Genomic DNA, 12,011 nt, shown 5'->3' on the forward strand with positions numbered 1-12,011 from the left:
AGTTGCGAGTTGCGAGTTGCGAGTTGCGAGTTGCGAGTTGCGAGTTGCGAGTTGCGAGTTGCGAGTTGCGAGTTGCGAGTTGCGAGTTGCGAGTTGCGAGTTGCGAGTTGCGAGTTACGAGTTGCGAGTTGCGAGTTGTGAGTTGTGAGTTGCTGAGGGTTGAAGTTACGAGATGGGAGTTCCCACCTTTCTCGGTCTGAATTAGACCTCGGTGTATCGCTTTATTTATAATACTACCAACCTGTTAATACGGCCAGGTTTTGTCGGCTCCACTATGACCTGATCCTGAGAGTCCTACCACGTACTACACTAATTAATCTTCTGGCTTTCTGTTCAAATGTAAGAGCACAACTATTCATTAGAAAACATCGCGTGTGGCTGAAACGGACAAAATCGACATGAAGTATGATATCTCCTAACAAACGTCTTGTTTTGTCGTGTCCGGTTTCACACTAGGATATTGTTGAGAAACAATTTACTCTTTTCCTTGCTGCTCTTGATGCGGACTAAATGGTTTCAATCAAATTAAGGCGAAGAAAGTGCCCGATCGATCAAGATCATCTTTGTTCCAGTGAATTATCTTGAGCGCTAGTGTAAAGCAAATCCGTACTCTTCAGAACATTGCATCTTGTAAAAATAATCTTGCACCCAGTAATTCGTTTTCCAAGCGATCTTTCTCCCATAAAACCTATATGAATATGACTTTGCATAATCACGCCAACTGAGAATACCACGACAGAAACAGAAACTTAAATAGTAATGGCACAACTATTTAGAGGAAAAAAAAACTGAAGCGTTGCTGAAAATTGAACGGGAAGAAACTTTACGATGTTTCCTAAGTAGGTAAAACTGTTTGCGATTAAGATGCCAGTAGCTACAACTCGCTCCAGATCCTCCTCTTACAGAGCGTATTTTTTTTGGCAAGACAATCGAGCGATCGGAGCGGTCACATTAAAACCAGGCATGAACGAAACGTATTGTCAGTGTCAAGTCTCGGCCAAACGCACGCCATTTCGGGGCGACATATTTCAATTAATATCGTTGCACAAAAACATATTGGGAGGCGCGGTGGCCTCATGGTTAGTGTGCTCGTCTCCGGATTGAGTGGTTTGGGTTCGAGCCCTGGGCCGGGGACATTGTGTTGTGTTCTTGGGCAAGACACTTCACTCCCACAGTGCCTCTCTCCACCCAGGTGTATAAACGGGTACCGGCAAATTTAATGCTGAGGGTAACCCTGCGATGGACTAGCATCCCATCCAGGGGGGAGTAGAAATACTCCTAGTAGCTTCATGCTACAGAAACCGGGATAAGGTCCGGCCTGGTGGGCCACTTAGCTCGTATGCAGACTTTACCTTACCCCGCAAAAACATATTAGAACATGGCTAGAAAAGCCGCAGTATCAAACTCAGAAAAATTTATTTCCATAAATGACCATATTATAAAAGAAGTATTCACGTTTCAGTTGTGCAAGTGTGATGCAGTTGGCCGGAAAGTTTGGAGAGCATGCAAGAACCTAGAGTTGCTTTAGGCTGCGCCTCAAGTAGACTAGGAGTTGTCCTCTTTCGCTTAGTTCGTCGTGCGTGACGCGAAAGAAAACCGCCAGAAAAAAATGGCACAGGATTTCACGCTACCATTTCTTTCGCGGTTTATTTACGGTCTCGCTCGACGGACTACGCGAGAAAGGGACTACTCGTAGTCTACGTCTCAAGCAACTCATACGCTCTCGAAACTTTCCGCGTGTATGCAGGCTTAATTATACCTTACTTAGCCACCGGCCTTCTTCTTTCCCGACATTATATCTAGGAAAGATCGAAGTGACTCTGCTCGCAGGGTGGCTAAAGCACTGTACCCAGTTGGCTACCCTGTACATGTTGCACCCTGCTTAGTAGTATAGTTGCCAAATTACCCCGCGTTTTAATTTGTTCAAAATGGCCGCCAAATAAAAGTTTGAGAAAAGTGGAGCAAAACGGGGGCGCTGGTCTAAAAACCTGGAGGTACAACCGAAGTGGCGCTATCCCATTCAAGATGGCCGCCTCCCTCGCCACCCCCTCTCCTCCCCTTCTGTGGGGCTGATGTCATGGTGAAAGGGGAAGATACCCCCTCTGGTGAGAGCATAAAAAGCTGACGGGATATGTTTTTTTTTTTTTTTTATTTTTTTTTTTTAAATAGACTCACTAGACTTCCAGTACGGGGGCTTCATGCGGCTTATGCAAGAAAGGACAGAGGGAAAAGTTCGTGGCTTTGAGCAATGGTGGAGAATACGTGAGGTGTACCAAACATTCGTGCGGTTATCGCGGGAAAATTTAGCCTAAATAATGGTAAGGATTTGGCGAGTTGGAAATGTTTACTTAGGTTAAAAGCGACGTTTTATTTTGGAGTTCGGCTAACTATCTTTTGCAGATCTTTAAATAAATCATGGATTACAATCGTAGAAAGTCGGAATAAGGTGAACATTTGGCGGGAAATATCTTTGACTAATGATATTTTTTGGACTTTGCCAGACCAATTATTCCGATTTGCCTGTAGATACCAATTTTAACTATACTGGATATTGATACAGTACAAAAGACTACGACAAAAATGTTTTTCTGTGTAAATAAACTGCCGCACTTTTGAAAAAGGACTCGCTATTTTAGACCGCTTGAGAGGCAAAAATCATGGTATGATGATATCTCGAAGAAAAAACGAACGCCTACCTCGGCAAATGTCATGCTTGTTAATCTTTTCGGATAGCTTTTATATTGTGAAAAGAGGAAGGTAGAGGGCCGACCTCGATCTTTTGGTATTGCCAGGTTTCTCTGACAATAACACTTAAATGGGAAAACATGTAGTACGGTGTTAGGTTCAGTAATTGCACCCGGTTTTTGCCACTTTAAACTAAATCGCACTTTTCCCTATTAAACTGGTTCAGTGACGAATTGATCCTGGCAAGTAAACTGCAGTTTAAGCAATTGCAGAATTTGAAGTCTGAAAAATACTCTGGCTTCCACTGGGCTCGAACTCATGCTTCCTAGATATAGATACTGGTTTGGCGCTACTACGGCCTACTACCAACTGAGCTACAAAGCCACACGTTAAGAGTGAGGCAAACTTTAGTGGGTTCTTTGTTTCCTGTAAAGGAATTTGATGGACAATGATATACGAAATAAACTCATATTTGACCTGCGATTAAACTCGCGCAGCTGTTGTTCCGGTTTTGTGAAGACACAAAAGTCCCACTCTAAAATATAAACGGAAAGGCAAAAAGTAAAGGTCTGATGTATTTGAAAAAGAAAACGCCCGATACCATGAAAAAGACCATTGGGTACCGGCTACAATGAATTGAATTTTCAACTCTCAGTACACTCTTTGAATCTCTCAGATTCCACTAGTAGTAATGTGGAAAATGTCATTGTCATCTACGTCACATCGAGGAAGAAAATCTTTTCTTCACAGAAAAGTAACCCGATATCAAATTAAGTTCTACCAAAGGAAAAAAAACAAAACAAATCAATTAGTCTGTAAATAAATGGAGAAACATTAGTTATGTCAGGTTCCGCAGTTTAAAATGCTGGCAACCGCTTCTGCCTCTTCAAAAACCGTAAAGCGCTCTACTTAATCATCTGAATGAAGTTGAATTTTATCCCAAGTTTCATGGACATATAATTATAAGTGGCGGAAATGAAACGTCACATTGCCTTAAATCAAGAGATATTGTCTTTGTTCTATCGTGACAAGGGCGGGGCGAAGGTATACTGTGAAAAATAACAATGTTAATTTAATGAAACCGCAAAACTACCTTTATTGGAGCTACAGGCAATATAATGATCCTCTTAACGCACTGTTATTTTTTTAAATCCGTTAATATTTTTTGTGTTTATTTTAGGAACCAAATCAACACCCCCAACTAAAATGACCTCGCTCACCACTCAGGTCTCCCATAGCTCAGTGGTAGAGCAGTCCAACCAGCAATATGGACAGGTCATGGGTTCGATTCCTCATTGGGATTCAGAAAACTTTCTTTTCCGAGTAGGCCAACTACAAGATTAATCTTATCTTTTTAATATTTAAAGTCAAGACTGAGTAAGAACGTAAAATAAATAGATCGATTAGTCATAGATTCTTAACGTTGCACAAGAGTTTATTCAAAAAGTTAAGAAGTAAAAGTCATATCTGACAAAAATATATGTTCTGTTTAAGTTACTATGGCAGTACTTATTATGGGTTGTGAAGTGTCACAGGTACCAAGGCGTCAAGGCAGACAACCGTGTAATACTGCGGTAATATCATCGCCTGAATAAAAGAGATTGTTTTTGTTCCTACATGACATGGTCGGGCGAAAGTATATTTTGAAATCACAATGTTAATTTAGTGAGACCACATGTACAAGTAAATGTTTGCAATTTGAAACCACACGTACAAGTAAATGTTTTCATAGATACAGACTCAGTTGAACCTTTAGAGGAACTGCGAGCAATATAATGGTCCTCTTAACGGTATTGCGCGATGCTTTAAAATCTTTTTATAGTTTTATTTTCATTTAAGAAACGAAGTCAAGACCCAGTTAGAAATTGAAATGATTTGATTAATTAGAAATGTTTAACGTTGCACAAGCGTTTTTTTTTTTAAGATTAGGAGTAAAAGTCATATCTGTTAAATGAAAAATAAGTATGTGGCTGGCTGATAGAGTCACAACGAGCTAAGAGAATTTAAACCTGGACAAAAAGACGCACTTTTTGAAAACGAGGTTTATAAATCTCAGTTTAACATCCTTTGGGCCCACAAGTTAAGAATGCAATCTGATTGAATCAGATTTCCTTCTGACGCTTCATCGCAGTAAAAGTTATTGTGGTAGCACTTATTGAGGGTTCTGAGGCGCTACTCGTGCCGTGGTATCAAAGCGGACAATCGTGTAATATGGCGGTAATGCAATATCCCAATTTTCTTGGGTTCATCGGTTCAAAATGATGACACCATTTTTTGATCACTTAAGAAAGCGCAATTAGTTGAGACAATCTAATTCTACTCCATCACTCGTTTAAAGTCATATGATCTGAACCAAAAGGGATTGCATTTTGTAAGTAGGTCGCAAATTACACTTTTACTAACTGAGCTTAAATTCTCTCAAGTTTCGTTTCGTAAACATTATCCTGTTTTCCTACCTAGGTTTAAATTCTCTTTGCCCTGTTCGTGGTTCAAAGGCCAGCCTGCAAACAGGTACGTTTTAGAACGTGGTTCTCAAGGTAGAAAACAGAACATAAAGGAAGCTTGTTGAGAGTCATTTTGAGAGTTTTTTCATTATTTTCGTCCAGGGAATCTTAGCTTTGTGTATAAATGAGGTAATGCCACTGGCTTCTTCGGTTAATATTTATATACTTGTGCGTCGTGGATATTTCGAAAAAGCGCGTTCTTTTGATCAGTCGATGAGTTTAACTCGATCAGGACAGTTAAGTAAGTGTTTTTCTTTTAACTGAAATGGTCTATCTCGCCCGGTATTTTAAAATGCGATATCAATGAATGAAATAATTTGTCCCGATAGTAGTCGCGGATACCAAGGTAGAAACTCGTTGATCATGTTAATAATGCGATATCAAGGTAGATATTTTGTATCACCGTAATAATCAGAGTGATATCAATGTAGAAAATGGTCCCTGGTCCATACATACATACACACACACACACACACACACACACACACACACACACACACACACACATACATACATACATACATACATACATACATACATACATACATACATACATACATACATACATACATACATACATACATACATACATACATACATACATACATAGATATATTTTTGATGAGGCAGGTCTGCGTCTGGCAACCCAGAGGGCTGGTGTGGGCCTACCATTGTCTCCCTTGTCCAAAGGGAGACAATCCCTTTCGAAAAAAATAGTTAGAAAATGTCATTACCATGTATAGTAAAGGGCTGATACACGTCTGTACAGATGCCTAGGGTTTAACCACAGTTTCCAGATCATCTGATGATGCCGTGGATCAGCGAAGGCTCGAACTTAAAGATTAATTCTATTACAGTAGTATAAGGCTTAGCTTGGAACTATCAAAGATAAATGAGAATATGTTAAATATCTTATTTCTAAAGAAGGTCTTACTTAAAGAATACATTTATACCCAGACAATGGCTTCGAGTGGAAACCTGCCGTAAATTAAATAACCTCCAGCATCCGTCTTAAAACAAAAACTTCAAAAGGGTTTTTTGTCGATTTAGTGAATCGCGTTTCACCGTCTCAGAGACACTGCGAGGATCATCTCGTGGCTCATTTCATTTTGGCAGTTCAAATGATTTAAATCCATCATTTCAGTCACATTTTATTTCCAAAGGGATAATACATCTGTTTAATCCCACAATAACGAAATAAACATTGACTTTCTCTTGACGTTATGGTGGCTCACTAGCTCAAGGTGTTCGAATGTCGTATCGGCTTCTGTGGTAAGGTCAGAGGTTCGAATTCCAGAGCATGGAGATATGATGAGTTTTCCAACGGTTCAAAATGATGGAGCAATTCCATAGCCCTAAATACCAAGGTAATGTTTGATATCTCTACCTTTTTGTTTGTTTAACACTAGCACCTAAAAATGACCATTCATTTATTTTAGACACAAAACTCGGTGATTTATTCGTACGAGAAGTCATATGATTTTTTAGCATTGGAAGAAATTAGGATATTTGGCTTAACTTTACACAATTTTCACAGTAAACAAAAATTTACCTTGTTACCAACTTTTGTACATGTATGTATACATTATTGGCCACTTCACATTTGGGCTTTTCAGGACCAATGTAAACAATCAATGATAAATAAATGTTCAAATAAACATAACTAGGTTAAGAATCCCAAATGGCAGACCAGTTGGCTATTTACAAGCGTAGCCGAGAAGTTAAACTCGGGGCTACCGAGAACAGCATCAGCTAGCGGTCAGAACGGGATTTGAACCCGGGACCTACGTAAACGGATTTCAAATCCGGCGCTCTAACCACTTGGCCACGCTCCCTCCCTTTTTGTTGGAAAAAAAAATTAGGAAAACAAGAGCGGCACCTGATCGTCCTGGCTACACTGAGATGGTGCTGGTTCCATTAACCAAATTGATCGCCAATATGATTGCGACTGCCGCCACGTCAAGGTCGTTCAATCAACGTCACAATCATGCGACCATTTAAGGAAGAGTGAATGTACTTACCATTAAGTGTGGTTAAGGAAGACTATTAATTATAAAAAAAAAACTTATTTTGTTTTCCTAACAGGATAGGATGCTGTTCCTGGCATTTCTTTTGCAGCTTTTCCTGGGTTCATGTTTCTCAGAGAAAGTTTGGGATCCAACTGATCCAAGATGCGAAGAGCGAAGACAAGAGGTCAAACAAGCTTGGAATGATTATTATCTGGGACAAGCCTACAGTTGGATAGACCGATATGGCAGTAGAAGGTAAAACCTCTAAGAACTATAGCAAAATATCGTTAATGCTATGCTGGTAAACAGATTTTTGCCAACGCATGATGAGCAAACCAAACAGCACCGAGTTTCGTTATTCCAGATAATAATACCTCACTTTGACTAAAACGTAGCTTGGCACTTTTCTTGGCTGGTGTCCATGAGTAAGCACTCCGATCATTCGAGAGGATACTACCACATTCGACGTGAATACATCTGCTGCAGAAGCTAAAAGGAAGTAGAGACAATCGTATCCTTAATACTCCCAATGTTGCTAAATATGCAGGTTTCGTCGACTCGACGGACTTACATCATATTTAATAGAGGGAAATGGTTATGAAACTTGACAAAGGGTTTTTTTCTATGCTTTTGGCCGCTTTTAAGGCCTGACCCTGCACAGAGCACAATAGGTCATGATTATTGTTCAAGGAACTGACCAATAGAAACGTGACGGTGACGTTATTCGGCTAAACTGGAATGTGAGCACAAAACAAAAGACCTTGCAGTCTCGTGGACCTTCCAACATAAATCTTGTGTTCTTTGTTTGTTCCTTTGAAGTTTACCGGCTTTCATAACCAGTTCTTACTATGTCTACATCAATGCATTTTCCAGTATGCCATTAAAGATTCAGGTATCCTTTACGTATATGTTGTCGAATAATTCACTCAAATATAATCCACTCTTTCTCAATCTGTTTATTACAAACATTCAAATTCATAGATATGACACAAGAACAGCCAGTAATTATCGAGTACGGTCCTGTCGTCCTAACATCAAGAAATTCAGAACTCTTTACCAAGGACCAAAAATCTGGAATTGTCTTCCTGTATCTATTACAAGTTTGTCAAGCTTTCCTATCTTTAAGAACAAAGTGGTAAAGTTTTTATTAAAATAGTTACTGAATTATCCTAGTCGCACACCTTCGCAGTCCTTATTTCTTATCGTAGTGTGACGTCGACGTGGTCTTTCCTATAAGCCTAGTAATGTCTTGAGGTCTCCTTGCCTAACAATGTGCTGTACTCTGTAAAATTCTTTTAATATCATGGCTAATTAACGATGATGATGATGATGATGGTATCCCTTACGAGAAGAATTCTGTATTGACCTGTCTGTCTTTCTTTTAAAAGGCACGTGAATACCTTCCATTAGGTGCTACAGTGTACCCTGATTAGATTGCCTCACCTGATAACTCAGTATATAGCTTTTCTATTGATTCTGAATAATGTTGTCTTTTATTGCAGTCCTTCCAAAGTCCGAGTTCTGTATAAATCGATGATTGAAGGCGTTTTAAAGAAAGGCTGTGATGATTACGAAGCGAACAAGAAATCTAGCTATTATAGATGTTGGTCCAAAGAGTTCCTGTGTGCTGCGAAAGAAGTCGTCAGGAAAACCGTTGACAGTTATATCATGAAGGAAGGCAATCTTCAACGCAATTGGTACAGCTGGTTTGAAGCACCATGGGGCAAACAGCCCGATGTTTTAGAACAGGAGATTAACTGGGTTACGAAAATGCGCTGGAATCACCCCCGACTTCTCTACTGGGCCAAAACTGATCTTGAACAACTTGGCAAAGAAATGCTCGATCGAGTCTTCTACTACGTTGAAAAGAACAATATCAATAGTTTAGAACTGGTTTTTAAACACTATAACTCCAGCGGCACGATGGATCTTATGAAAGAACAGTGCGAAAGCATGGACAGGGACGATACCAAAATGCAATGTAAGTTAGCAGTAGTCTTTGATAGGTTAGCAGAGTTGATGATAGATCATGAAAATATACCATGGGATCCCAGCCCTGACGGGGAAGAGGGGCCCCCTAGAGTCAGGGAGGAACTATCTATGTTGTATCTTCTCCAGCCTAAAGTCTATGAAATCCTAAACATTGCGTCCAACGCCAGAAATAAGACCCTCTGTCACCGGTTAATGACAATGTTCCAAAGTGTCTATGATAATGCCCTAAATCAGGATGGCAACAAAATTAAGGACCATTTCGGTGAATTCGGCTCCATTTCTGCAAGTATGAAACTCGAATGTACAGACACCTACAAAAATGATTTTGAGCAACTCACGTGCTACTTGGCTGAGACGTTTGTACGTATGGAAAAACTAAGGAGTGTCTTAGGGCCAAATTATGACAACTGGCAGTCGAGTGAATCGCAAAGCATGCGAGCTGTTGTTCTAGTTTGGCTTTTATTGGCACCTAAAGGCAATTTCTATGTCAAAGCCGATGCACTTAAGACAGCTCAGACTGCGAAAGAGTTGCTGAAAATCATGTATAACAAAATCCGAGAAAATGACCTCACCGGCCTTCAAGATATTGCCGATTTAGTCCCCAACGAGAATCAAATGGGACTGACCAGTAGTGATGAATGTGCCCCCAGTTTTGAAAAAACTAGTAGGAGCATGGAATGCGGTTTTAAGATCCCCAAGGAGAACGTTGCAGTTTTTCTTGACCAGTACAGCAGCAGGGATCGTAGAACAAAAAGTCTGGATCTGAGCGTCGATCATAAAACCCGGTTAACCCAGTTTCAAATTTCTAGCATCAAAGGTGCAGTTGAAAATACCAAGCTAGAGCTGCAAAGCTCGCTGGAAAAGTTCACTGGAGAGATAAAGAAATATTTCAAGGCGTCAATAGGCAGTCGTTTCGCACATTTGCGTGATTATTTCACAAAGGTTGCCAAGTTTGACAAAGCAATTGCCCGGGCAGATACAATTTTCATAACCGGCAAATTGGACGAATTCAAAAAGACGGCAGCAGAACTTCAGAAAAAACTAGAATATGATACTTCTAAGCTGCAAATGGAGGGTACTATAATCGAATCTATTGATGCTACTTTTATGTGGTTAAAAGTCATTGGTTCGGGTATTTCGGCAATAATGGGGGTCATGGGGGGAGACTTTGGCGGCTTCGCGGACACGGCTGATCGTATCGATGCCGCCGCCAGGGCAACGCTCGAGGCAGTCAAGGGCGGTGCAATTCGTGAGCAAATAACAATAGCCACAGACAAGTTCAGGATAATTGGAGAAGGATTTCAGAGATATAGGGTTCACTTAGAAAATACCAAGAAAATCATTGCTAAGCTCGAGGCGGAAGAAACTAGTAGTGATGAATTTAAGAATATACAAGCAGAATTTCTGAAGAGCTATAACGACTACACACCGCAGGTCTCCGAGGCTCAAATAGCTGAGCTAGACGCTGCCTGGAACGCAGTAGTCAATAATTTGGAAACCTTGATAGATTCCGTGGAGACAAGAGAGGCCATTGTTGGTGCAACGTACATTTTCGTAGGAAACCACCTTTTTAAACTCAAAATCGCTGTACCTCAACTTGCGCAAACCCTTAGCAATCGGTTTGATTACCAATTTGAATTGATGGACAGTTTGATGGCAACGGTCCGGGCATACACATCAATGCAAGCGGCAAAAGGTCTAGAGCAAGGCTTCGAGGGTTTGGAGGGACAGCAAGTGGAGTCCGCTGAAGCTCAGCTTGCCCTCGAACAAATGGCTTTATCCACATATGTAATATCTCACTTCCATTTGCTTCTCATCCTATCTCAGTATTGTAATTATGTGACCTATGTCAACGCGGGGATAGAGTCCTATCAATGCACTAACGCCTTAAGTACAATGGATATCAACCATATTGACGAGGAAATAGATAAAAATCGATACTCGCACGCTGACGAAGTCTAAATGTTATCGATTTTGACGATTTCATCGAATTTTTTGATCGATATAAAATCAATTGAAATTTAGTATTTGTTTGTTGGTTAATGTTTTCTTAACTGTGTCCGTTGAGGCAGTGTTTGGTCGTGACCCTTTTAAATTTAAATTTAGAGCTCGAGGGCGCTAGCAAAGTCGCCAGTGCTGTAGTAACATGACGTCCTAACTGACCGCTGACCGGCGGTAGCGGGAGAGAATTGTGCTAGCTGTAGGAATCGACCGTATTAAAGCATGTTGCGTTAATGTCTGTTGTCTTGGTACCTTTCCGGACACAACAAGTGCCTGTGCAATGCCATGAGAAGCACTGCACGAGAGATTACGAGACTGCGTCATGTCAGTGATTTATTTCGAGGCGTAGCCCAGTTGACTACCGCCCGTATGCAATATATACTTTGGTTCAAATATCTTCGACGAAGAGGAACTGACCAGTAGGGGTTGAATTCTACAATAAAGAAGAGAAGTCGCTCATCAGTAACTTAACTTTGTGAATGTAAATAACAGTTGCGTGATGAGAATTATAAAACTATAACTAGTAACATAACCGGCAGATATGATATAAAGACTAATTTCTCAGTAGTCAATGTAACCGTGTAACGGTTAAGAATTCTTAACAGATGTGCGACATTGACATTTGAAAATGTTCTTGCTGACTCGGCACAAAGGCCGGAGTAAATTATACCCCATTGTATCTGGGCAAGTGTTTAGGAGCATATTTAGTACTGTTCAATTCTCGAAGAAAGTATGCATGATCGCGTTCTGATCTGTGACAAATTCCACGGAAAAGCTCATTCCTCGTAACCACAATGCGATAGACCAACTTATAGTTTCA

At 40.4% G+C, this 12,011-nt stretch overlaps 1 protein-coding gene across 1 annotated transcript; it reads left to right on the forward strand.

Annotated features, from left to right (window-relative positions):
• Nucleotides 1–7,280: 7,280 nt before the first annotated feature.
• Nucleotides 7,281–11,290, forward strand: LOC110047147 (uncharacterized). The gene is made up of 2 exons (XM_089290584.1): nucleotides 7,281–7,453; nucleotides 8,701–11,290. Exons 1-2 carry the CDS (start codon nucleotides 7,281–7,283, stop codon nucleotides 11,150–11,152), a joined length of 2,625 nt encoding a protein of 874 aa, XP_089146710.1. The 3' UTR covers nucleotides 11,153–11,290.
• Nucleotides 11,291–12,011: the final 721 nt, after the last annotated feature.

Source organism: Orbicella faveolata, unplaced genomic scaffold (genome assembly GCF_042242905.1).
Source record: "Orbicella faveolata isolate gen_17 unplaced genomic scaffold, um_ofav_v1 contig_1, whole genome shotgun sequence".
Lineage (NCBI taxonomy): Eukaryota > Metazoa > Cnidaria > Anthozoa > Scleractinia > Merulinidae > Orbicella > Orbicella faveolata.

Bases quoted from the DNA above. Each gene is read 5' to 3' on its own strand.
- LOC110047147 (XM_089290584.1), top strand. From the start codon at position 7,281: ATGCTGTTCCTGGCATTTCTTTTGCAGCTTTTCCTGGGTTCATGTTTC. The intron at 7,454-8,700 runs GTAAAACCTCTA...CTTTTATTGCAG, and splicing joins GACCGATATGGCAGTAGAAG to TCCTTCCAAAGTCCGAGTTC.